Source organism: Budorcas taxicolor, chromosome X (genome assembly GCF_023091745.1).
Source record: "Budorcas taxicolor isolate Tak-1 chromosome X, Takin1.1, whole genome shotgun sequence".
Classification (NCBI taxonomy): Eukaryota; Metazoa; Chordata; class Mammalia; order Artiodactyla; family Bovidae; genus Budorcas; species Budorcas taxicolor.
Genome location: NC_068935.1, coordinates 139,887,716 through 139,914,378, shown reverse-complemented (window position 1 = coordinate 139,914,378; position 26,663 = coordinate 139,887,716). Strand labels below are relative to the sequence as shown.

The following is a 26,663-nucleotide window of genomic DNA, read 5'->3' as shown; positions in this document are numbered from 1 at the left end:
AAAACCACACACATCCACCCTCCCCAAGCCCTGGAGACCGGACATCCGAGGTCAAGGGTCCCGGGGCTGGGCTCCCTGCAGAGGCTCCAGGGAACCGTCCTTCCCGCCTCTTCCAGCTTCCAGGGGCTCCGGGCGTCCGTCCCTGGGCTGGTGGCCACCTCCCTCTCGTCTCCGCCTCCGTCTCCACGTGGCTTCTCCTCTGCGTCCGTGTCTCCCCTCTTGCATGTCTTACAAGGACCTTGTCGCTGGGTTTAGGGCCACCCCCACCCAGGAGGAACCTCATCTCAGACCTTCACTCCCTCACAGGAAGGAAATAAAATAGAATGGACTGGAATGAAATGAAAATAAGGATAATGAAAGAAAGCAAGATAAAACGCAAAGTGACCATCCGTGGGCATAAACCTCATATCCCTCGACAGGGCAGAAAAACAAGAAAAGCGTAAAATAGACGGACAACAAGGGGAAAAGAAGAAGAAAAGGCAGGAGCGAAACGTGACCGACACCGTCTCTTCAACGCAGGTGTTGCGTCATGACGGGGGGGGGTCACACACTGCAGGGCTCACTTTCTGGCCAAGACAGCATCGTAGGTTCCCCCCGTCCTCCGGCACTGCACGTCTCGGAAGCCGGCGGGGGCCAGGAGTGCACGGTACTGGGCGGGGGTCCGCTCACGGCCCTCGGTCTGCACCAGCATGTTCAGCGAGTACAGCAGCGTGGTCAGGGGGCCCCGCCCGTCCGCGTCCAGGAGGCTCTCGATGACCAGGACGCCGCCACCTGCCGCGGGGAGGGTGAGGGGTTGAGCGAGGGTCAGCCCGGACCCAGGGCCCGCTGTCCACTCTCTCCTCACCCGGCTTCCTGCCCACACCCCTGCCGCGCGATTAGCCCACGGCTCTGGGCATCTCCCACCCTCCCCTGCAAGATGGACCCTGACCTAGGACCCCCCGAGGGACAGACCCAAACCTAGGACCACCCGCAGGACACACCCTGACCTAGGATCGCCCCGCTGTGGGACAGACCCTGACCTAGGAAACCACCCCCTGAGGGACAGACCCTGATGTAAGACCCCCCCCAGAGACAGACAGACCCTGACCTAGGACCCCACGGGACAGACCCTGATGTAAGACCCCCCCGCCCCCCGAGGGACAGACCCTGGCCTAGGACGCCCCTGCAGGACAGACCCTGACCTAGGACCCCCCCACGGGACAGACCCTGACCTAGGACCCCCCCCCGCAGGACAGACCCTGACCTAGGACCCCCCATGGGACAGACCCTGATGTAAAACCCCCCCGAGGGACAGACCCTGACCTAGGACCACCCTGCAAGACAGACCCTGACCTAGGACCCCCTGAGGGACAGACCCAAACCTAGGACCACCTGCAGGACACACCTTAATCCCCCCGCGGGACACAGCCTGACCTAGGACCCCTAGCGGGACAGACCCTGACCTAGGACCCCCACCCCGCGGGACAGACCCTGACCTAGGACCCCCCATGGGACAGACCCTGATGTAAGACCCCCCGAGGGACAGACCCTGACCTAGGATCCCCCACGGGACAGAACCTGATGTAAGACCCCCCGAGGGACAGACCCTGACCTAGGACCCCGCCCCCCGTGGGACAGACCCTGATGTAGGATCCCCCTCAGGACAGACCCTGACCTAGGACACACAGCCACCGTCCCCTCTTCCCTCCCAGCTCTAGAGGCCAGCGTGGCCCGTAGGCGCTGGAGCATGCACAGGATTAAGCAGGGCTGTGTCTACACACACTGCCCAGCCCCCTCTGGCTGCACGGGGTGTAACCAGGAGCGTGCTCAGTCGCTTCGGCCGTGTCTGACTCTTTCCCACCCCGTGGACTGCAGCCCCGCCAGGCTCCTCACGTCCACGGGACTGTCCAGCCAAGAATGCTGGAGAGGGTTGCCATGCCAGGACAGGGTCCTTATGAGACACACAAGAGGAGAGAAGCAGAGACAGAGGCGAAGCCGCGTCAGAACAGATGCAGAGACGGAAGGGAGGCGGGGAAAGGACCATCGATCCCCGAAGCGCATCACTCGGAACACAGGCCCGGGAAACGACACGCGACTGTTCTTTCTTATTTTCCAGCTTCGTCGCTTAGAAACAAATCCACAAAACGATGCATCACGGCATTTTCGCTGAAAGCACAAATGTGAGTGTGCCAAGCAAGCAGGCAAAGTAAAGCTTATACACATTCTGACCCGATTCTCAGACCAAACGCCACGTCCTAAGCCACAGTCTCCTGGCTTCCTTGAAAAGTCACCACATCCTGCGTCCTTTTTGGACAATGGATCTCGTGGCTAGGAATGCCCACACTACCTCCCCCAGACACCAAAGTCAGATCCGTGCATTATGGGCAGTAATTTGCCGCGATGCAGACACAGTGGGGCTGACCATCAGTAGGAGGCTCGTGGGGAGAGGCTGAGATGGGACCTCCAAGCAGCGAGAACGTGAGGAAAAGAGCTTTGCCTCCAGATCTGGGGGATTCCCCTAGCTGCGCTGTCCAGAGACGAGAGCCTTCTGTAAGGTCGTGTTTGGACCATGCATGCAACATCTGAGTGTGTCAATACACATTCCTACACATATATCCACAGATGCAAACACGTGTAACACACACATACATACACACACGCACCCATATATACATGGGTTTCCCTGACAGCTCAGTTAGTAAAGCACCTGCCTCCCATGTGGGAGACCCAGGTTCAATTCCTGGGTCGGGAAGATCCGCTGCAGAAGGGATGGGCCACCCACTCCCGTATTCTTGGGCTTCCCTGGTGGCTCAGCTGGTAAAAAATCCATCTGCAATGCGGGAGGCCTGGGTTCCATCCCTGGGTCGGGAAGATCCGCTGGAGAAGGGAGAGGCTGCGCACGCCAGCACTCGGGCCTGGAGAATTCCATGGGCTATACACACCCAGAGTCGGGCATGGCTGAGCAACTGTCACAGCCCGTAATGTAACTACATACACAGGTGTAGTATAGTTTAACTGTAAATATGTAGTATTTAAATATTTAAATTTTATACATTTTAACATTTTTCATGATATTTATTTTTAAGGCTCTCCAAAAACAACACAAATTATATTAACTATTATTTTATATTATTGACATCCGTGTACTCGTTTATTATTTAAAAGTAGATGCTTAATATATAAACTTTAAATGTAAATATAACATGCTTTATGCGTTATATATGTGCAGCTTCAGTCGCTCAGTCGTGTCCGACTCTCTGCGACCCCGCGGACTGTAGCCCGTCAGGCTCCTCTGTCCATGGGACTCTCCAGGCAAGAACACTGAAGGGGGTTGCCATTCCCTCCTCCAGGGGATCTTCCCGACCCAGGGATCAAACATGCGTCTCCAAGTTTCCTACACTGGCAGCTGAGTTCTTCACCACAGCAGCACCTGAAATTTGTGTATATATATGTGATAAGCTTCAATCCTTCAGCCACCTGATGTGAAGAGCTGACTCCTTGGAAAAGACCCTGATGCTGGGAAAGATTGAAGGCGGGAGGAGAAGGGGACGACAGAGGATGAGATGGCTGGATGGCATCACTGACTCGATGGACATGAGTTTGAGTGAACTCCGGAAGCTGGTGAGGGACAGGGAGGCCTGGCGTGCTGCAGTCCATGGGGTCGCAAAGAGTCAGACACGACTGAGCGACTGAACGGAAACACAGGAAGTGAACCAGAGCCCACACAGCGTCACCTGCTGGGGAAACTCATGGTTTCCATGACCTTGGAGACGCGGAGCCTTGATTATTCTAAACGGAAAAACTGCAGGCAGGCCACTACCCCACTTGGCAATTTTATATTTTTTTTCTTCTTTTAACTAATTTTTAATTGACATATAGCTTCCTTACAATGTTGTGTTCATTTCTGCCACACAGCAAAGAGAATTAGCTGTATATGGCTGCGTGCTGAGTCGCTTGAGTCGTGTCCGACTCTGTGCGACCCCAGGGACTGCAGCCCGCCAGGCTCCTCTGTCCATGGGGTTCTCCAGGCCGCGGACACATCTATATCCGTTCCTGGGCGATTTTCCTGTTTGTACTAACCTTGCTTTCTGTTCCTTTTGGATGATGTCAGGTATGGACCAGAACAAGGCAAACAAATAATAATAATAATACTAGGGTCCAGTGAAGGACGTCCTCAGAGGTCCACTGGCTAAGACTCTGAACGCTCAAAGCAGGGACCCAGGTTCCACACCTGGTCAGGCAACTAGATCTCGCCTGCCACACCTAAGAGTTTGCAGGCCGCGACGAAAGATCCCGTATCCCACAACGAAGATGGAAGACCTCCAGTGCCGTGGCTAAGGCCGCACACAGCTACAGAAGTAAGTGAAGTCGCTCAGTCGTGTCCGACTCTTTGCGACCCCATGGACTGTAGCCTACCAGGCTCCTCTGTCCATGGGATTTTCCAGGCAAGAGTACTGGAGTGGATTGCCATTTCCTTCTCCAGCGGATCTTCCCGACCCAGGGATCGAACCCGGGACTCCCGCATTGTAGACAGACGCTTTACCATCTGAGCCACCAGCTGAAGAAATGAATCCGTAAAAATAAATTTAAAGGACCAAGGTTTCAAACATCCCTCTACACAAAGTCAAAAAAAAAAAAAAACAACTCACCATCAAGTAACTTCAGTATGCATTCAAACATAAACAATTCACTTCTGCGCAACACACTTCCTAGAGCTCCCCCACCAAAGGGCTCTAGACACAGCCCTCCATGAACGACTTCACTTCTGAAAATGACGCCGTACTTTGAGAACCTCAACCTCGCGGGGGGGATGTGGCAAAAAAACAGATGATATGAGGGAGCCTGAGACATGGTGAGGTCTCGAAAAGGAAGGCGGCCTCCTCACACACAGACGCACATCTGCTTCCCCATGACGGGCTTTGCGAGCCCTCAGTGCGTCGGGACGCCGGTACCTCTGCCCTGAGTGGAGCCCGGCACCTGGTGCCCAGCGTCCCCGCCACCTACCTGTCCTGCAGGCCCGATACAGTCTCTGCAGCAGGTGGCAGCACTTGGCATCGGTCCAGTCATGCAGGATCCTGGCCAGGATATACAGGTCCGCCTCCGGGAGGGGGTCTTTGAAGAAATCCCCTGCAACACAGGCGCGGGGGCCTCTTGTCAGCCTGCCTGTCAATTCCACGTGAGCACACCTAAGCCCAGCGTGGCTGGGTCACTTGTACACACAGACCTGTCCCCAGATCCCCCCAGCTGCTGACCTCCCGAAACAGACAACGTCTCCACGTGATGCTGAGACGACTCTGAACAATGGGATACTCCCTTTAGGCCCCCTTTCTGCATCAGCTCTGGACGACGGTTTTATTTTTACTCGATTTCAGAAACTCTCGTGTAAACAGCACTCCTAAAGCAGCGGTCCCCAACCTTCCTGGGCTTCCCAGGGGGCTCAGATGGTCAAGAACCCGCCCGCAATGTGGGAGACCTGGGTTGGATCCCTGGGTTGGGAAGATGCCCCCTGGAGAAGGGAATGGCAACCCACTCCAGCATTCTCGACTGGAGCATCCCCATGGACAGAGGAGCCTGGCGGGCTACAGTCTGTGCATTGCGAAGAGCTGAACATGACTGGGCAACGAACGCTTCCATTTCACGTCCATCTCGTTTGCCAGCTTCCAAAGTCTGCTTCTTTTTCTACTCTTTCTCCTTTAAACCAACGGGGCCTGCAGTGTCTTTCCTGGTTTCTTTTTTCTTCTTCTCTCTTTCTTTCTTCTCTTTTCTCTTTCTCAGCCTTCCTTCCCTCTCCCCTTTCTTTCTTTCTGGCACTGGGGCTTGCAGCATGCAGGAACTTAGCCCCTGGACCAGGAGCGGGACCAGGGGCGGGACCAGGGGCGGGACCAGGGGCGGGACCAGGGGCGGGACCAGGGCCCCCTGTACTGGGAGCTCACAGTCTTAGCCTCTTGGGCCACCGAGGAAGTCCCCCAAAGTCTCCTTCTTTGCCCCATTTCCCAGGTGAGGCACAGAACTAACACCCTCAGCACACGTATCTCCGAGAAGATGCCCTAGAGGTGGTTAACATCTCCGAGAAGATGCCCAGAGGGCATCTTAACCACGGTTAAGATCACGCTGAGGTCCTCCTTCTGAGCACAAAATCGAAGGGGGGCTCCCCAAACTCAGTCATTCAGATTCAGTATATTTTAAGTCAATGGTTTAAAAAAATCTAACATAAAGACCCCCATTCCTCACGCCCCCCAAAAAAGAAAACTTCCTGATGATCTAAATTTAAGAATTTTAAATAAAAGCAGCATCCAGTCCTTCAAGGACACAGTCTGGCACACCTTGAAATCCGCCTGTCGGACGCAGAGTTATTGGAAAGGAGCTGACCGTTCACCCGGGTCAGTCAGACTGCCCCCCCCCCCCCACATATGGCCCTGGATGGAATGCTGGTGGCCTGTCCCTTGAGATGCCCTGAACTTGGAGGTGAACTTTTTAAAAAAATAAATAATAAGGAATTAATTCCCCTGTTGTCCAGCGGTTAGGACTCTGTGTTTTCATTACCAGGAAAGCAGGTTCAACCCCTTAGTTCCCAGGCAGGGAACTAAGATCCCACAAGCTGCATCCCATGGCCAAAATCGTAACAATAATCATAATAATAATAGGGAGCTCTTGGCAAAGCTCAGAGGGGACAGAAATGACACCCCCACCTGCTGTCTTCCTCCTGAGACAGCAGAGGAAAAGAGGCATAAACAGCCAGTTGCCTCTACACACGGAGGTACAGGGTGTCTGCAGCTCAGACCTTGGTACCGAAGTGACAGCCTGCAGCTGGGAACCGCGCCCCACGTTTCCAAGGCAAGCACAAGTCCCTCGCAGCGGTCAGCAAAGCTGCTGTGGTTTCTGAGCCTTGGGACATCTGAGGAGCTTCTGTCTTTTCAGTCGATAACTGTCCCCTCACCTTGCCTTCAACCCACGTCACTCATTGCCACTCGTACACCAGCTGGTTGTAAATACCTACGTGAGTTTCCCGGGACGGCAGTAAGAAATGCCCAGAGACCAGGACATTTGTCCTCCCCCAGCCCTGGAGACCAGACGTCCGAAGTCAAGGGGTCCCAGGGCTGAACTTCCTGCAGAGGCTCCAGGGGAGGGTCCTCCCCGCCTCTTCCAGCTTCCGGGGGCTCCAGGCGGCCATCCCTGGGCTGGCGGCCGCCTCCCTTCCGTCTCTGCCTCTGTCTCCACGTGGCTTCTCCACTGCGTCCGTGTCTCTCCTCTTTTGTGTCTTATAAGGACCCTGTCCCTGGGTTTAGGGCCACCCCCACCCAGGCGGACCTCAGCTCAGACCCTTCACTCCGTCACCTCTGCAAACACCTTATTTCCTAAAGTCCTGTTTACAAACTCTGGGTGAGGAGACACACTGAGCTCAGTACAACACTCAGGAAAGAATTAACTGCAGGAAAACAAGACCCTCCCACCTTTCCCCATCCATCCTGCGTCACAGTTCTGTTCAAACACCAGTGTGCTCACTCACGTCCAACTCTCTGTGACCCTGTGGACCGTAGCCCCACCAGGCTCCTCTGTCCATGGGGAGTCTCCAGGCAAGAACGCTGGAGTGGGTGGCCATTTCTTTCTCCAGGGGATCTTCCCGACCCGGGGATCGAACCTGCGCCTCTCGTGTCTTCTGCCCTGGCAGGCGGATTCTGTACCACTGAGCCACCCGGAAGCTCCATTTTAAGGGGGTGTGTTTGGACGGTCCAGAAAGCCACGCTGAACGCCCAGTGTCTCCATCTCCCCAGCCCGCCAGGACCCATCTGTTTCCCCGTGGACACAGACAGTGTTCCAGCCACCCACCTTCATGGAAGCTGATCCGCTCGTCCTCCCAGGCTGAGAAATGTCTCTTTGCCATCCGCACCACTCCTGGGATGTCAAACACGATGACCCGACATCCCGGGTACAGGGACACACACGCCCTGGCCAGAGCCCCGGAACCACCTGCAAGAGGGCATGGACTGTGACGGCCCCCAGACCTGGGCGGTACCCACAGTCCGGTCTCCATGGTGACAGGCTCACTTACAAAGCCCTGCACCTAAGGCATCTTCCGGGCTGGACCAACCCACACACCAACCTTCCACGTAGACTCTGACCTGATGGCATCCCCTCGTCCGCCCAAGGACAGACGACGGCCAGGCAGAGGAAGCCCCTGGGCAGATGCTACGGGAAGACGTGCCCATGTCTGTCTGTGGGAGACATTTCCGGGGGACACCCGGGTGAGGAAATGGAGACCTCGCTCCAGATGCCAGCAGCGTGAACATCCCAAAGTCAGGGAATCTGCTTTTATAAAACAACCCCAACCTAAAGGTCCATCGGCGGAGGTATGGATAGAGAAGATGTCGTACACATATACAGTGGAATATTACGCAACCGTGAAAAAGAACAAACCGATACCATCTGCCGCAGTGCGGATGGACCCAGAGACGATCGTACTCAGAGAAGTTCGTCAGACAGAGAGAGACAAATACCACGTGATGTCAGCCACACGTGGAACGTAAAATGCGATGCAAAGGAACTCAGGCGCGAAACAGAAATAGACTCTCAGACACGGGAAGGAAACACACAGCTACCAACAGGGAAAGAGCGGAGGGATAAATGTGCAGACTGGGCCGGGCGTGGGCGCGCTACTATAAACCACGCTGATACTTGACAAGTTGCTAGTGCACAGCGCAGGGAATTCCACTCAATATAGTGTGCCTCTGTGCTAACGCACATCAGTTGTGTTCACCTCTGTGTGACCCCATGGAGTGTAGCCCCTCCAGGCTCCTCTGTCCATGGGATTCTCCAGGCAAGAATCCTGGAGTGGGTCGCCATGCCCTCCTCCAGGGGGTCTTCCCGACGCAGGGATCGAACCCACGAGTTCTGCATTGCAGGCGGATTCCTCACCATCTGAGCCTCCAGGGAAGGCCAAGGGTCTACAAACAGAGTTCCAAACAGAGCTGCGAGGTCCGGGGTGGACACTCACCGCCGAGGTCGCAGATGAGCGGGAAGGGGGACAGGTCGAAGGCGGCCAGCACACTCGCCCCCTCCAGCCTCCACACATCCTGCAGGCCCTCCATGAACCGCAGCCTTTCGTCCTCGGACCTGGAACACGATGAGACGAGCCCATGAGAACCACGTGGAGTCTGGTGGGTATCACCCTGAGCAACGACCTGGGGGCCCCTGAGCTGAGCAGAGACGTGGGTCCTCCATCCACCGGGGTGGAGCGCCAGGCCACCGGGTCAGCTGTGCAATGCGGGAGGCTGGAGGCCGCGGGGGGTGTCCACACAGGCTGGGGGAGAGGGCTGGGCATGACAGGGATTCAGGGAGGTGGAGACAAGTGTACGGGGAGCTGGGTCCCAGGAGGAGCAGGGAGGAGGGTCTCGGGAGGGGGCAGAGGTGAGAAGGAGCCAAGGACGCTGCAGGGTGGGTGGGGGGAGGGGCCGATGAGGGTCTCCTGGGGGCCGCCTCTCTCCTCTCACCCTCCGCAGAGGCTGCTCGGTGGTTTTGGAGTCAGTGGGGAGGCGGGGAAGAGTACACGGGGTGCAGAGCAGGCCCCAGGTCTCAGGACCCTCAGCAGTGACCACCCTCCCCCTTAATCCTTGGTGCATTTCCCGCCCCACCCTGGGAGCAGCCCCCACACACTGCAGACAGTCACGAAGCCATCAGCATCGTCTGACTCGTCGTCAAAAAGTCACCAGCACGGTCTGACCCCTGCAGCGTCATACGTCATCTGACGAGCCATCCACAGCTGACGCTGGTGCTGCCTGCAAAGCCCCAGGCTTGTCTCTTTCCACAGCCTCCCCCACCCCCAAAATAAAGAGGATTTCCCGACTCGGACTGACCCCTGCGGCGTCATACGTCATCTGACGAGTCACCCACAGCTCACGCTGGTGCTGCCTGCAAAGCCGCAGGCTTGTCTTTCCACAGCCTCCCCCACCCCCAAAATAAAGAGGATTTCCAGGCTCATTCTGGACAGATCAAACGAGTGCCTAACTTTTCTACTGGCGCATTACTCAGCCAAGAAAAAGAACAGATTACTCCCACCGATGGCAGCGTGGTTGGACCGAGTGGCTATTATCCTCAGGAAAGGAACTCAGAGAGAGAAAGTCAGGCACTATACCACCAACAGGCACGGACTAGAAATTCATGCAAATCAACCATTTTACCAAAAAAAAACCACAAACTTAGAAAGCGTTACTCTCTCAGTCCTGTCGGCCTCTTTGCGACCCCACAGACTGCAGCCTGCCGGGCTCCTCTGTCCGTGAGTTTCTCCAGGCAAGAACCCTGGAGTGGGTTGCCATGCCCTCCTCCAGGGGATCTTCCCGACCCAGAGTCTGAACACAGATATCCACCATTGCGTGCGGATTCTTTACAGTCTGAACCACTAGGAAACACCTAAACTTTGAAAACCAACTAATGTTACCAAAAATTTTAAAAAAAAAAAATTTAGGGAGAAAGGAAAAATTGAGTTGGCGAATAACAAATACAGTTTGGGCAAGCATCCTCAAGCACTTCAGTCGTGTCCAAGACTTTGTGACCCGATGGACCATTGCCCACCAGGCTGCTCTACCCACGGGATTTTCCCAGGCATGAATGTATATGTCACAGATGATGAAAATGCACCTATTGAGTAGTGTGGGGCAGTCTGAGGAGCACAGAGTAATCAGCTTATATGGGCAAAAGAACCGAAAAAAAGAACAGACGTGTCTGTGTCTCACTGAACCAACGTCCTGTACATCTGAAGCAAACGTATCACTGATGCTCAACTCTGCTGCTGCTGAGTCGCTTCCGTCGTGTCCGACTCTGGGCGACCCCATAGACGGCAGCCCACCAGGCTCCCCTGTCCCTGGGATTCTCCAGGCAAGAACACTGGCGTGGGTTTGCCATTGCCTGCTCCAACGCATGAAAGTGCAAAGTGGAAGTGACGTCGCTCAGTCGGGTCCGACCCTCAGCGACCCCATGGACTGCAGCCTTCCAGCCTCCTCCGTCCATGGGAGTTTCCAGGCAAGAGGACTGGAGTGGGTGCCCTTGCCTTCTCCGATCCTCAACTCTGCTCCAATGTAGAGAAACCACGAAAGAACGAAGGGGAGAAAGAAAAGCGAAAGCATTGCCTGGAGCAATGCTGCCGCCTTGTGGCCGTTCGTGGTAACAGCGACTATAAAAGCCGCGTTGACGGGCACTTAATATTCCCAAGCTCTGCAGGGCTCCCAGTAAAGTACTACTGCGCTCCTAGACGTCTCCTAGGGGTGGTCAGCGAAGGAGAACTCAAACCTGGGCAGGTGATCACGAAGCCAGTGTCAACAGGCACCTTTAACCTGCACTCATTAAAAGCAAATCACATGAAATGATCTCAACACAGTCCAGCAGTAGGGAAGGGAACAACAGACGGGTTTCAAATCTGGAAAGGAGTCCACCAAGGCTGTATATTGTCACCCTGCTGATTTAACTTCTATGCAAAGTACATCATGAGAAACGCTTGGCTGGAGGAAGCACAGGCTGGAATCAAGATTGCCGGGAGAAATATCAATAACGTCAGATATGCAGATGACACCACCCTTATGGCAGAAAGTGAAGAGTGGCTAAAAAGCCTCTTATGAAAGGGAAAGAGGGGAGTGTAAAAGTTGGCTTAAAGCTCAACATTCAGAAAACGAAGATCATGGCATCCGGTCCCATCCCTTCATGGGAAATAGATGGGGAAACAGTGGAAACAGTGTCAGACTTTATTTTGGGGGCTCCAAAATCACTGCAGATGGTGATTGCAGCCATGAAATTAAAAGACGCTTGCTCCTTGGAAGGAAAGTTGTGACCAACCTAGACAGCATATTGAAAAGCAGAAACATTACTTTGCCAACAAAGGTCCATCTAGTCAAGGCTATGGTTTTTCCTGTGGTCATGTATGGATGTGAGAGTTGGACTGTGAAGAAGGCTGAGCACCAAAGAATTTATGCTTTTGAACTGTGGTTTTGGAGAAGACTCTTCAGAGACCCTTGGACTGCAAGGAGACCCAACCAGTCCATCCTAAACGACATCAGTCCTGAGTATTCTTTGGAAGGACTGATGTTGAAGCTGAAGCTCCAATACTTTGGCCACCTCATGCGAAGAGCTGACTCCTTGGAAAAGACTGTGATGCTGGGAGGGACTGGGGGCAGGAGGAGAAGGGGACGACAGAGGATGAGATGGCAGGATGGCATCACTGACTCGATGGACGTGAGTCTGAGTGATATCCAGGAGTTGGTGATGGACAGGGAGGCCTAGTGTGCTGCGGTTCATGCGGTTGCAAAGAGCCGGGCACGGCTGAGCGACTGAACGGAACTCATGGCCCAGCAATCGCACCTCGAGGCATATACCTGGAGAAAACCATAATTTGAAAAGATACATGCACCTCGACGATCACAGCAACACTAGTCACAATATTCAAGTCGTGGAAGCAACCAAGCTGTCTGTGGACAGAGGCGCAGACGAGGAAGGCGTGGGATATGACGCAGATGAAGAAGCCGTGCTGTACACCAGCGTGGAATATGGCTCAGCCGCAAAAGGGGAAAGAAGCCAGCTGTACGTAGCATACCACAGCCACTTTGCTGGGATGAAGAACGCACAGCATCAGGGATTACTAGCAAGAAGCAAACCAGATTTCAATGCAATCACTTGGCACCGGTCAGAATGGCCGCTGTAAACAACTCCACAAACACTCAGTGCTGAAGAGTCTGTGCAGGAAACAGAATTCTCCTCCGCCCCCCCGGGAATGCAGATGGTGCCAACCACCATGGATAGCAGTGTGGATGCCCCTCAAACAATTAAAAAAGAGAGAGAGAGAGAAAGAGAGAGAAGGCAATCAGAACACCCCTAACACCACACACAACAAGAATCTGGAAACAGTCTAAGACCTGGATGGAAGGACATGTTCCATGAAATTCTCAGGGGAAATACACGCGGGACACATTTTGACATCCACTCCTCAGAATAATGGGGCTTCCCTGGTAACTCAGCTGCTAAAGAATCCGCCTGCAATGCGGGAGACCCCTGGTTCGATTCCTGGGTCGGGAAGATCCCCTGGAGAAGGGAAAGGCTACCCACTCCAGGATTCTTGGGCTTCCCTGATAGCTCAGCTGGTGAAGAATCCCCCTGCAGTGCGGGAGACCTGGGTTCCATCCCTGGGTCGGGAAGAGCCCCTGGAGAAGGGAAAGGCTACCCCCTCCAGTATTCTGGCCTGGAGAATCCCATGGGCTGTATAGTCCACGGGGGTCGCAGAGAGTCAGACACGACTGAGCGACTTTCCGTTAGAAGAATGAAAACTAAACCCAAAATGAAAACAGGACCTAATTAACCTTAAAAGCATTTCCACAGCCAGGACATCCGCAAGGAAAGAGAAATCCCTAAAATTGTGGCGGGGTGGGAGGATCATTTTCAAACGAAGATACCTGCCAGAAATTCATCTCCAAAATCACAACCAACCCATGGAAAAAAAAAAAAGGGGGGGCCAAAGATGGAAATGCATATTTCTTCCAAGAAACTATTATAGAGGTTGTGTTAGATTCATGAAACGTGCTGGGCACCAGGAATTATGAGAGGCAGATCAAATTCCAGCGAGGTTTCGCCTCACGCAGCTGAGGATGATCCCGGTCAAACCCTCGACACACATCCGATGCCGCAGAGGCGGTGGGAGAGCAGGGGAGCCTCCTCCGGGGATGCTGGGAATCCAGACAGGTGACGGGCGTCATGCGGGACAGCGTAGGGGGCGCCTGAAACAATGAAAGCCAGAACGAAATGGGAATATTCCCCAAGACCGTACACGAAGGTGCACTTCAGGAACGCGCGAGCTCTAAGTCAGAGGACCAAGACGGTGAGCTTCAGGCGGAAAACACAGTCGGGACGGCCTTGCCATCCACTGAGAGCGATGAAATATACGCCAAAGTAAGAAAACAGGACACAGTTAGCCACAAAAGAATCTGCACGGCACGGGGAGCCCCATGTGAAAAGATAACACTCACAATGGCGAACAGTCTTTGCAAACCAAGATAGCCACGGAGAACTGGTGTCTGAAACACAGAAACAGCTTGTGTGGCTCTGTGTCAAATACACACACACACACACACACACACACACACACAAGAAATAAAGGGGACAGAGATTGAAACGGGGATGTCTTCCGAGAAGGCAGAGAGATTGCATTAGGGACGTGAAAACGTGCTAAGCGTCCCTGCTTATTAGAGAGAGGCCTCTTAAAAGTCCGGTGAGGTATCTTATCACCATCTTGTGAGAACGGGCATCTCACAAAATCTCCAAAACTAAACGCTGAAGAGGGTGTGCAGGGGAGAGAGCCTCTCTGCATTGTTGCTGGGAATGGGAAACGGTCCGTGTACGAGAGAGAACAGTATGGGGCTCCTTCAGAGAACGAAACAGTGAAGCATCTTAGGACATGCTCACCCCGACCCTGGGCACAGAGCCAGAGAAACCCCAGGGTTTCCAAAACATAGGCACCCTCGGGAGATCACAGCCGCGCCAGGAAAATAACCAGGACACGGAAACAGCCTGAGCGTTCGGGGACAGGTGAACGGGTAAAGAAGGGGGCCACACAGACCCGACGGACCATTAACTCAGCCATGGACGGGCAGGAGAGGGTGCCACGTCCAGTCTGAGAGGAGGAAGCAGAGATGATCACACCTAGAGAGGGAAGGCAGACACGGCGAAGTATCGTAGGAGACCACTTGTGGCTGGAATCTAACAATGGATACAAGCCAACTGCTTTACCCAACAGAAACAGACGCTGGAACAGAGAAAAGAAACTTACGGGCCAAGGTTACCCCAAAATGCATCTTATGGGTGAGGGGCCTGGTGCCATTCTGAGTTTTGAGACATTCCTTCATTTCATTAGCAGCCTGCTACTGACTACATAACATCCTGCTGAAGACTAGCCGCGGGGCACTCTTTCTGCCCTCTTCTGATGCCTATGTCAGAAGCTCTCTCTATCTCCTTTATACTTTAATAAAACTTTATTACACACACACAAAGAACCTTACGCTTATAAAAACAAAAAACATTAGTGATGAGGGATCCATTAAGAGTTTGCTAATAACACACACATTTCTTCAGGCTGAGTCGCTCACTCGTGTCCGACTCTTTGCGACCCCGTCGACTGTAGCCCAGCAGGCTCCTCTGTCCGCGGGACTCTCCAGGCAAGAACACTGGAGCGGGTTGCCATGCCCTCCTCCAGGGGATCTTCCCGACCTGGGGATCAAACCCTCGTCTCCTGCATTGCAGGCAGATTCTTTATCCACCGAGCCACCAGATTAATATAATGAAACAGGGGATCACAAATGACCTATCGATCAACAGAACAGCGTCTACTGAACACACTCTAAAGAAGAGATGAACACGTGCGTATAATGAGATCCAAGGTCCTGTACGCTTGAAACAAAGGCCAACACTGCGCAAAGGAAGCGTTCTCCAATGGAAACTAACATTTCTACTACAAACCAAAGGGGGAAGAAACGGTTTATGGAGAAATGCTGCCACCTCGTGGCTGGGCTTTGTAACGACAAATATAAAAGCTGTGTTTCAGTTCAGTTCAGTTCAGTCGCTCAGCCCGACCCTTTGCGACCCCATGAATCGCAGCACGCCAGGCCTCCCTGTCCATCACCTTCTCCCGGAGTGCACTCAGACTCACGCCCATCGAGTCAGTGATGCCATCCAGCCATCTCATCCCCTGTCGTCCCCTTCTCCTCCTGCCCCCAATCCCTCCCAGCATCAGAGTCTTTTCTAATGAGTCAGCTCTTCGGTGAGGTGGCCAAAGTACTGGAGCTTCAGCTTTAGCATCATTCCTTCCAGAGAAATCCCAGGGCTGATCTCCTTTAGGATGGACTGTGTGGATCTCCTTGCAGTCCAAGGGACTCTCAAGAGTCTTCTCCAACACCACAGTTCAAAAGCATCAATTATTTGGCACTCAGCTTTCTTCACAGTCCAACTTTCACATCCATACATGACTACTAGAAAAATCATAGCCTTGACTAGACGGGCCTTAGTCGGCAAAGTAATGTCTCTGCTTTTGAATATGTTTCCTGTCGTTAAACTGAAGGCAGGAGAGGAACTGATGCTTTTGAACTGTGGTGTTGGAGAAGACTCTTGAGAGTCCCTTGGATCCAACCAGTCCAATCCTAAAGGAAATCAGTCCTGAATGTTCATTGGAAGGACTGATGCTGAAGCTGAAACTCCAATCCTTTGGCCACCTGATGCGAAGAGCTGACTAATTTGAAAAGACCCTGATGCTGGGAAAGATTGAAGGCGGGAGGAGAAGGGGACCCCAGAGGATGAGATGGTTGGACGGCGTCACCGACTTGATGGACATGAGTTTGAGCAAGCTCCAGGAGTTGGTGATGGACAGGGAGGCCTGGTGTGCTGCAGTCCGTGGGGTCACAAAGAGTCAGACACGACTGAGTGACTGAGCTGAACTATATATAGATTAGTATAATGAATAATCGACCAAAAGAAGAAAACAGGACCTCATCTCCCTGAAGAGCATTGGCACAGCAAAGAAAGTCCTGAATGAGAGAAGCAGACAGTGTTCAGACTGAAAAAAAAAAAAAAGGATTTGCAAATGAAGACACTGACAAGAAACTCAACTCCAAAACTTATAAAGAGCTCATGCATCTCAATATGACAAACACAGACAACCCAAGAAGAAAAAATATATATATATGCCAAAGATCAAAATGGATATCTCGTCCAAGAAGGCATACAGGTTGGCATCAGGCCCATAAAAAGATGCTCAGCATCAGTAATTATTAGAAGCAAATCAAAAGTGCAACGGCGCATCCCTTTGAACAGGTCAGAATGGCCATCTTTGGTAAGATCTACAAAGATTAAGTGGTGCAAAGGGCAGCCGAAAAGCAGAACCCTCCTGCACTCTTGGTGGGAAGCTAAACTGGTGCACCAAACGTGGAAAACGGCATGGAGGTTCCTTATAAAACTTCAGCATCCAGCAACCGTACAATCCAGTAATCCCACTTCTGGGCTCAGATCCAGAGAAAAAGTCCTATTTCAAAATAACACACGCCTTCCTGTTTTCGGGGCAGCACGATACAGAATGGCCAAGATACCGAATGTGCCAAAACGTCCATTGACAGGAAAAGGAAGGCAGGGTGGTAAGACCTCTGCACAGGAATACGGCTCAGCCACAGAGCGGAGCGGAAGAAGGCCGCTGCCAGCAGCCTGGACGGACCGAGCGACTACCGCACCAAGTGACGGGAGTCAGACAAAGACAGATGTCACAGGACCATGACGGGGGCTCTAGGCACTCACCAAACGAACTGCCGGACACAACGGAGCCAGACTCTGAAATGGAGTAAAGAAACTTCTGGGTGAAAGGCGCTCAGTCGTGTCCGACTCTTTGTGACCCCACGGACTATACAGCCCATGGGATTCTCCAGGCCAGAATCCTGCAGTGGGTGGCCTTTCGCTTCTCCGGGGGATCTTCCCAACCCAGGGATCAAACCCAGGTCTCCCAACATTGCAGGCGGATTCTTCACCAGCTGAGCCACCAGGGAAGCCCAAGAATCCTGGAGTGGGTGGCCTATCCCTCCTCCAGGGGAATCTTCCCAACCCAGGAATCGAACCGGCGTCTGCTGCATTGCAGGCGGATTCTTTACCAACTGAACTACCAGTAAGGTTCAAAGGAACTTATGAGCATCAAAAAAAAAAAAATTATGGGAAAGAGACAAAGGAAAGGTTAGGAATGAACATATACACGCTCATATATACGGAAGTGATGATCAAAAAGTCTGTGCTGAATTGCATGGGGAAGTCTACTGAACATAAAATTACCTCTGTGAGAAGAAGAACCCAAAAAAGAAATAAACCTCTATGTATAACTGAATCAAACTCCCGAATACCTGTAAAAAAGAAACACCACGTGGAAACTCAACTCTGCTGCTGCTGAGTCGCTTCAGTCGTGTCCGACTCTGGGCGACCCCAGAGACGGCAGCCCACCAGGCTCCTCCGCCCATGGGATTCTCCAGGCAAGAACACTGGAGTGGGTTGCCGTTTCCTGCTCCAATGCATGAGAGTGAAAAGTGAAAGTGACGTCGCTCAGTCGTGTCCGACCCTCAGCGACCCCATGGACTGCAGCCCACCAGGCTCCTAGATCCATGGGAGTTTCCAGGCAGGAGTCCTGGAGCGGGGCGCCATTTCCAATAGAAAGCAACGATGAAAATACAAAAAGAAAAAAAGGCGGCCATGAAGAAATGCTGCCACTTTGTGTCCGAGTTTGGAACAACAACCTAAAGGCTGCGCTGAAGGGCCCTTGACCTTCACCGGGTCGACTCGGCTCTAAGCATGAAACTGCTGCCCTCCAAGAAGCCTTCTATGAGCGGTCAGCGGAAAGAGTTCAACACTGGGCAAGGTGCACGAATCCAAGTTCAAGAGGTACCTTTAGCTCACACCCCGTTAAGAAAATCACATGAAAAGATGTCAGCATCGCTCTTGAAAGTGTTAGTCGCTTAGTCGTGTCCAACTGTCTGCAAGCCCATGGACCGTAGCCCATCAGGCTCCTCTGTCCATGGGATTCTCCAGGCAAGAATACTGGAGTGGGTCGCCACGCCCTCTTCCAGGGGATCTTCCCGACCCAGGAATCGACCCCAGGTCTCCTGCACTGCAGGCGGATTCTTTACCAGCTGAGCCACCAGGGAAGTTGTTGAATATTAGGGAATGCAAATCAAACCTATAACAGGTATATCATCTCTCACCGGCCAGAACTGCCATTATCAAAAACTCTACAAACATTAAATGTTTGTAGCTCGTGGAGAAAAAGGAGCCCTCTGCAGTTTTCGTGGGAATCTGTATTGTGCAGGTATTATGGAAAACGGTATGGAACGTCCTTAAAAAACTAGAGACAGACCTATCGTTCGATACTGTGGTCCCGCCGCTGGGGCACACACCTGGAGAAAACCATAATTAGAAAAGACACATGCACCCCAGGGTTCATCAAAACACTATCCACAACAGCAAAGACACAGAAGCAACCTCAATGTCCATCAGCAGAGGAATGGAGAAAGAAGATATGGTGCGTATACAGGGTGGGATATTCATCAGTTGTTACAAAACGAAATCATGTGTATATTTGCGTAACCGAATCCCTTTACTGTAGAGCGGCAATTAATGGGACATCGTAAATCAACACTATTGCTGTAACGTTTCAAGCAAGCTAGATGCCCATCGAGAGAATGAATAAAGAATTTGTGGTACACGTATTCAATGGAATGTTACTCAGGCATGAAAAGGAGCACCTTTGAGTCAGTTGTAATGAGGCGGAGGATCCTGGACCCTGTTACACAGAGGGAAGCAAGTCAGAAAACAAATATCTTGTACTGACACATACGCATGGAATCGAGAAAGTCGGTGCTCATGAACGCATTTGCAGACGTAACCGAACAGAGTTATGGACCCATGGAGGTAGGGAGGAGGAGAAGGCGGGAGGTGCGGAGAGAGGAACTCGGAAACGTACGTCACCATATGTGACGCGGATAGCCGATGGGAATCTGCGCGGTGACTCAGGGAGCTCAAACCAGGGCTCTCGGCCAACCTAGAGGGGGGGGATGGGGTGGGAGGTGGGAGGGAGTTTCAAGAGGGAGGGGACGCAGGTAAACCCACGGCTGATTCATGCGGATGTCCGGCAGAAACGCACACAACACTGCAAAGTGCTTATCCTTCCATGAGAAAGACAGAAATTGAATTCTAAAGCAGGTCGCCAAGTGGGTGGGCAGCGTCACCTGTAGATGGCAGAGAAGAGCTCCTCGGACGGGATCCCGAAGGCTTTCGGATACTGGTTCCTCCCTTCCCTGAAAACGAGGAGGAGACCGTCACTCAGGCCCCGAGACGTCACTGCCCTCCGTTCACGCAGCCTTGCGCTCACAGACCGTACCCTGGCACCACAGACGGCCTGCGCCGGAAATGAGTAACCCAAGACTACTCGGGAGTCGTTTTCCAGTTTGCAGTTCAGTCCAGTCCCTCAGGCGTGTCCGACTCTCTGCGACCCCGTGGGCTGCAGCGTGCCAGGCCTCCCTGTCCATCACCAGCTCCCGGAGCTTGCTCACACCCATGTCCATGGAGTCGGTGATGCCATCCACCCATCTCATCCTCTGTCGCCCCCTTCTCCCCCCGCCTTCAATCCTTCCCAGCATCAGGGTCTTTTCCAGTGGGTCAGTGTTTCACATCAGGTGGCCAAAGGATTGGAGTTTCAGCTTCAGCGTCAGCCCTTCCAGTGACTGCACCCTTTATCCCTGCTATGATCCCATCAGCTCCCCCTCACACCGTCAGGCATTAGACGCGGGAGTTTGGAGACCCGTGCGATAAGAAACCTAACATGTTGGTTCCTGGGACGCCCGGAAGCCAGCCCGCAGGCAGCCCTGGGGACCCGGGGGCGCGGCTGACACGCACCTCACTGCCTCGGCCAGGTGGCGCCAGCAGACGTACGCGGTCCTGCCCGAGTACAGCAGCATGTCCCGCTGGGACCTGGGGCTGCCTCTCACCAGGTAGGTGCTGGCGAGCTCCGTGTTTGCGTACACAGCTGAAAACAAACAGAACGGAGGGGAAAAAAAATAAAGTTAGACACCCAGGCATCGCCAAGATGCCAACAGTGAGTCTGGCAACTTCCTGATTGGAGACGTGATTCTCGCCTGGGACCGTCGGAACCCCGACAGCTGGACCCTCGGTCCCGAAGGACCGGCTGACCTGTGGTGCAGGGGCTGCGTGTCCTGGCTGCTGCCTTCAGCTTTGGTAAATCCCACAGAAAGATCCGATTAGCAAATGGAAAGGGCCAGCGAGCCCCTGTGTTCAATCCCTCAGTCGCCTCCGACCCTTTGCGACCCGTCGACTACATGTAATACGTGTCTATGGGACTCCAATACTCTGGCCACCTGCTGCAAAGAACTGACTCACTGGAAAAGCCCCTGATGCTGGGAAAGACTGAGGGCAGGAGGAGACGGGGAGACAGAGGATGAGATGGTTGGACATGAGGTGGAGCAAACTCTAGGAGATGGTGAAGGACAGGGAAGCCTGGCGTGCTGCAGTCTATGGGGTCGCGAAGAGTCGGACACGACGGGGCGATTGGACTGAATTGAATCCGCTCACTGTTTCTGCCCAATCTGTACCTGCCGAATGCTTGCGGGGCTCCAAGGGGTCCCCAGGGCAACAGAGCTGCAGCAGAAGGTTCTGTAAGCTGGTCTCTGAGCCGAGCATCCCCGCGTCTCCGGGCCGGCAGGTTAGCCCGCATCCCGACGTGCCTCCCCGAGGGTGTGCAGGTACAGCAGGCTCCTCCCGCCCCCAGGAGCTTCCCCGTGAACATCCACCATCCTCCACAGGTGTGGCCTGGCCAGACCGCAGCCCGCGCTGGGGGTTCGAGGTCAGCACTGCCAGTGGGGGAAAGGGAAGGGGCTGCAAAGCTTACTCACGGGGCGTGACTGCTGGATTCCCAAGCCCGCGGCCATCTGAGTACCGTCAACCCCCAAACAATGTCCTCCTGTTCAAGTTAACTCACCCTCACTGTTTGCACCCCATAAATCCAACGGGGACGCAAGTCCTTGCTTCATGGAGAAAGCCCATCACCCACCCCTACCGTTGCCCGCCCAGCCACCCCTACTTTGTCTGGCGGTGATCTCTACACTTTGCAATTTCACAAATTCTCAAGATTCTAAAAAAAAAAAAAAAAACCATCTGAGTGACTGAGATAGGGCTTAACAATTTTTAATTTTGCAAAGAAAGGGCATTAAAAGTAAACACTGGCAAGGACCATCTTCTGTAAGAGGAAAGCAGCTTCAATACCAAAACAAGGGTATGATCTTAACACAAAGGGCAACCCTTGAAAAGAAGCAGTTGAGCATGATGGAAAAATTACTCCCGTGTAACTTTTCGGTCACGTTTCTGTCTTGTTCCTTGGATATTTCATCAGGGTTTCAGTGCAAACACCAGCCTCTCGAAACTTCCTGAGCCACAGTCAGCAAATGACAACCCGAGTTTCGTACCCGGTTTTGGCCATCTGTTTTTGACAATAAAGCTTTATTGGAACCTTGTTCCATCACCTGTTCTGCTGAAAAGCTTTATTGTAAGTCTGTTTCACTGCCTGTCTGGTCTATAAAGCTTTACTGGAACCCTGTTCCGCCACCTGTCTATCAATAAATCTTTATTGGAACCCTGTCTACCATCTGTCTAGTCAACAAGGCTTTATTGGAATGTTGTCCCACCACCTGTTTTGTCAATAAACCTTTATTGGAACCCTGTTCCACCACCTGTCTGGTCAATAAACCTTTATAGGAACTCTGTTCCACCACCTCTCTGGCCAATAAAGCTTTATTGGAACCTTGTTCCACCACCTGTCTCGCTGATAAAGCTTTATTGGAACCTTGTTCCATCACCTGTTCTGCTAAAAAGCTTTATTGTAACTCTGTTTCACTGCCTGTCTGGTCTATAAAGCTTTACTGGAACCCTGTTCTACAACCTGTTTTGTCAATAAAGCTTTATTGGAATCCTGTTCCACCACCTGTGTTGACAATAAATCTTTATTGGAACCTTGTTCCAGCATCTGTTTGGTCAATAAATCTTTACTGGAACCTTGTTCAACCACCTGTATGGCCAATAAAGCTTTATTGGAACCTTGTTCCACCACCTATCTGGCTGATAAAGCTTTATTGGAACCTTGTTCTACCACCTGCCTGGCCAATAAAGCTTTACTGGAACCCTGTTCCACCACCTGTTTGATCAAGAAAGCTTTATTGGAACCCTGTTCCACCACCTGTCTGACCAATAAAGTTTTATTAGGACTCAGCCCCGCCCATCTGCCTGTCTCCAGCAGCTCTGATGCTCTGAAGGCAGAGATGAGTGTCATCTGCAGAGACACAGTGGCCAGCCCACCAGGCTGAGAAGACTTACTCTGTGGCTCTTTCCAGAAAAATAAAACGGAAACCTGTGCTGAGAGTGTGCCTTTAAAACGCCTTCTTCCAAAGAGCCAGGGTGCTTACCTTTTCCTCCCCTCACGGCGGCTTGCAGCAGCTTCAGGGACACGCAGGTGTCCAGCAGCAGCTCTGTCCCCCGGGGGCTGGAGCCCAGACGTGAAGACACTGCCGCTGAGTCTAAGGGCTCCAGGGCCTCTGCCAGGAGCTCAAACACCCCCAGCTCACAGGCAGCAAAGAGAACCTCGGGGCAATGAAGCCAGAGTCAGCCTTAGTTCTCAGGAGACTCACACTCTCAGGAGGGTGAGTCAGACAGAGAGGGAGAAATATCACACGACATCCCTTACATGTGGGATCTGTAAAGAGATGACGCAAACCAACTTATAAAACAGAAAGAGACTCACAGACTTAGAAAATGAACTTATGGTTGGTGGCGGAAAGGATGGTCAGGGACTTTGGGGTGGACATGGACACACTGCTGGATTTAACATGGAGAACCAGCAAGGACCTGCTGCCCAGCACAGGGAACTCTGCTCAATCCTCTGTAATAACCTTATGGTCACCAGGGGGAAGGATGGGGGAAGGGATAGTCAGGGAGTCTGGGATGGACATGGACACACTGCTGGATTTAACAAGGAGAACCAGCAAGGACCTGCTGGACAGCACAGGGAACTCTGCTCCATGTCACGTGGCAGCCTGGATGGGAGGGAAGTTTGGGGGAAAGTGGGTACGTGTACATGTCTGGCTGAGTCCCTTTGCTGTCCACCTGAAACCATCACAGCATTGTTCATTGGCTATACCCCAGTATAAAATTAAACGTTTACATTAAAAAGGCCGTATCCATTCCTGTTCTGTTGAGACTGTATTAACTCTTATTCTGTTAAGATCGTATCTACTCTTCTTAAAGTTCTATTAGTTGTTATCCTTAATAGGTCGCTCGAAGTCCTACTGTATTAAGATGGTGTTAAGCTTTATCCTCTTAAGATGGTATCAGCTCTTGCAGTGAGCTTAATATTAACTCTAATTATATTAAGTTTTAATGACTCTTGTTCTATTGAGATGTCATGAACAGCCCATTAAGAGTGCATTCAGATTTTTTTCTATCAGGATTTTATTAACTCTCCTTGTACAAAGGTTGTATTCAGCCGTATTCTATTCACATGGAATCAGTTCTCACCCTGTTAAAGTTGTGTTGACTCTTGTTCAGTAAAGTTGGCACGATCTCTTACCCTGCTGTGATTATACAAGCGCCTATATTCAGGTTTTATTCACTCTCTGCTGCCAGGTTTCAGCAGACAAGAGCCTCTGGGGTTTCCCCTGGTGGCTCAGACAGGAAAGAATCTGCCTGACAATGCAGGAGACCCGAGTTTGATCCCTGGGTCGGGAAGATCCCCTGGAGGAGGAAATGGCAGCCCACTCCAGTATTCTTGCCTGGAGAATCCCATGGACAGAGGAGCCTGGAAGGCCACAGTCCATGGGGTCGCAGAGTTGGACACGACTGAGTGACTAACACTTAGCCTGCAAGGATTGTATAAGCCCTGTATTTGGGTTTCTTTCACTCTCTGCGAAAGAAGATTTTATGAACCCCTATTCCAAGGGATTGTAGTTCATTTTCTTGCCTTAACGTTGGGTGCACTCTGGTTCTATTGAGGTATTATAAACTCTCACTCCATTTAGGTTGCATTCCGGTCTTTTTCTATTCACATTTTATCAGCTCTCTTCATACGAAGGCTGTCTTCAGTCATCTTCTGTTAAGATGGTATCAGCTCTTGTTCTGTTAAAGGGGTGGTGACTCTGATTCTGTAAGGCTGCAGGACGTTTTATTCTCTGAAAGCTGGGTGCGCTCTCATCCTATCGAGATTTTATCAATTGTCCTATTGAGGTTGCATTACGTTTTATCCAATTAATATGGCATTGGCTTTCTACTGAGGTTGTATTAACTCTTACTAGTGTAAGTGAAGTGAAGTCGCTCAGTCGTGTCTGACTCTTTGCGACCCCGTGGACTGTAGCTCTCCAGGCTCCTCCGTCCATGGGATTCTCCAGGCAAGAATACAGGAGTGGGCTGCCATTTCCTTCTCCAGACGGTCTTCCCGACCCAGGGATCGAACCCGGGTCTCCCGCATTGCGGGCAGACGCTTTAACCTCTGAGCCACCAGGGAAGTTGCGATCCCTCTTGTCTGAGTGAGATGTTTCGAACTCATCCTACTAAGGTTGCATTCAGATTTTATTCTATTGAGTTTTTAAATTATTTTTATTTGTATTTATTAGTCTCCACCAGGTCTTGGTCGTGGCATGTGGGGTCTAGTTCCCTGACCCAGGGCCGAACCCCGGGCCCCTGCGTTGGGAACTCCGAGTGTTAGTCACTGGGCCCTCGAGGAAGTCCATCTATTGAGTTTTACTGAGGCTCTCATTCCACTCAGGTTGGATTCAGCTTTATTCTCTTCACACTGGATTCACTCTTGTTCTATTGAAATATTTAGTTAATTTTACAGCAGCAGCTTTACAACGCTGTGTTAGTCTCTGGACAGCAAAGGGAATCAGCCATCGCTTACACATAGATCCCCTCCTATTCTGCATTTTCTTCTCATGTAGGTCAGCAGAGAACTCTGAGTCGAGTTCCCTGAGCTGCACCGCAGGTTCTCACTAGTCCTGTTTTATACACACGATCAACAGTGGATATGTCTGAATCCCAGCCTCCCAACCCATCCAAGATTTTATTAAGTCTGTTGTTCTGCTGAGGTTCTATTAAGTTTTATCCTCAATGCCGGATTCACCTTTGTTCTATTGAGATGCTATTTCTTAATACTCGGCTCATATAAAGTTTTACTCTAGTAAGATTGTACGCACTCTTGTTTCACTAACACAATGAAAACAGGGTTAGTCGGTCAGTCATGTCTGACTCATCGTCGACCCCCATGGACTGTAGCCCCCCAGGCCTCTCTGCCCATGGGATTCTGCAGGCAAGCATCCTGGAGTGGGCTGCCATTCCCTCCTCCAGGGGGTCTTCCCGACCCAGGGGTGGAACCTGGACCTCCTGCTTTGCAGGCAGATTCTTCACCAAATGAGCCCCCAGGGAAGCGCCTCCAAGTGCCGTTCTGAGACGCCACTCCGTGAGGGCCAACACAGGCCTGGAAGGGCCCCAGGCCCCGATGGCCAAGCTTCTGCCCATGGACATGCCCAGAGTTCCAGCACACCCTTGCGCCCCCCGGAGGAGACCCCGTCCTCACTCAGCACTGAGTGCCTGTCGTCCTCCTCACCTCCAGGCAACAGAACCCCAGCCGATGGGGCCTCTTCCTACCTGGGAGACCATGAAGCCGTTGGCGTATTCCTTCAGGAGACGGTAGCCCTCACCCTCCTGGGAGCACATCTTCCTTCCGGGCTGGTCTGGCTTGGAGGGACCCCGGCTATCTTAGCTCTGGGCTTCACCAGTCTATGAGCAACCTGGGCGGACAGCCAGCAGGTCACTACTGACCCCGCCAGCTGGACGCCGGGGAGCAAGCCCAAGACGGATCATTCTGGGAGATTCCGTCAGCCTGCTGAAGGGGATGAGAAAGCTTACAGGGGACCCCTGGGGCTTCTGTTCACTCCTTCTGTCTGTGATGAGCACACAGCCCGAAAATCGCCTGTCACCCCCAGCCCCCTCCCATCCTTGTACCATCAGCCGTGCCACTGGTCCCAAACCCACATGCCCACTAATCACTACTGATGATGACTCACTGGATGGACTGAACACACTCTGAG

General features: G+C 52.4%; 1 protein-coding gene across 1 annotated transcript; it reads right to left on the bottom strand.

The window, feature by feature from the left end:
- Positions 1-559: 559 nt before the first annotated feature.
- On the bottom strand, positions 560-26,289 carry ASMT (acetylserotonin O-methyltransferase). The gene is made up of 8 exons (XM_052662995.1): positions 26,221-26,289; positions 22,992-23,166; positions 20,416-20,545; positions 19,749-19,817; positions 8,972-9,090; positions 7,807-7,947; positions 4,984-5,106; positions 560-771 (listed from the first exon to the last, which is right to left on the bottom strand). The coding sequence occupies exons 1-8, from the start codon at positions 26,287-26,289 to the stop codon at positions 560-562; spliced, it is 1,038 nt and encodes a 345-aa protein (XP_052518955.1).
- Between the last annotated feature and the right edge of the window lie 374 nt (positions 26,290-26,663).

Bases quoted from the DNA above. Each gene is read 5' to 3' on its own strand.
- ASMT (XM_052662995.1), bottom strand. From the start codon at position 26,289: ATGTGCTCCCAGGAGGGTGAGGGCTACCGTCTCCTGAAGGAATACGCC. The intron at 19,818-20,415 runs GTGCGTGTCAGC...CCTCGTTTTCAG, and splicing joins CACCTGGCCGAGGCAGTGAG to GGAAGGGAGGAACCAGTATC. The intron at 9,091-19,748 runs GTGACGCTGCCC...ATCGTGTTCCAG, and splicing joins CTCTTCTCTGCCATCTACAG to GTCCGAGGACGAAAGGCTGC.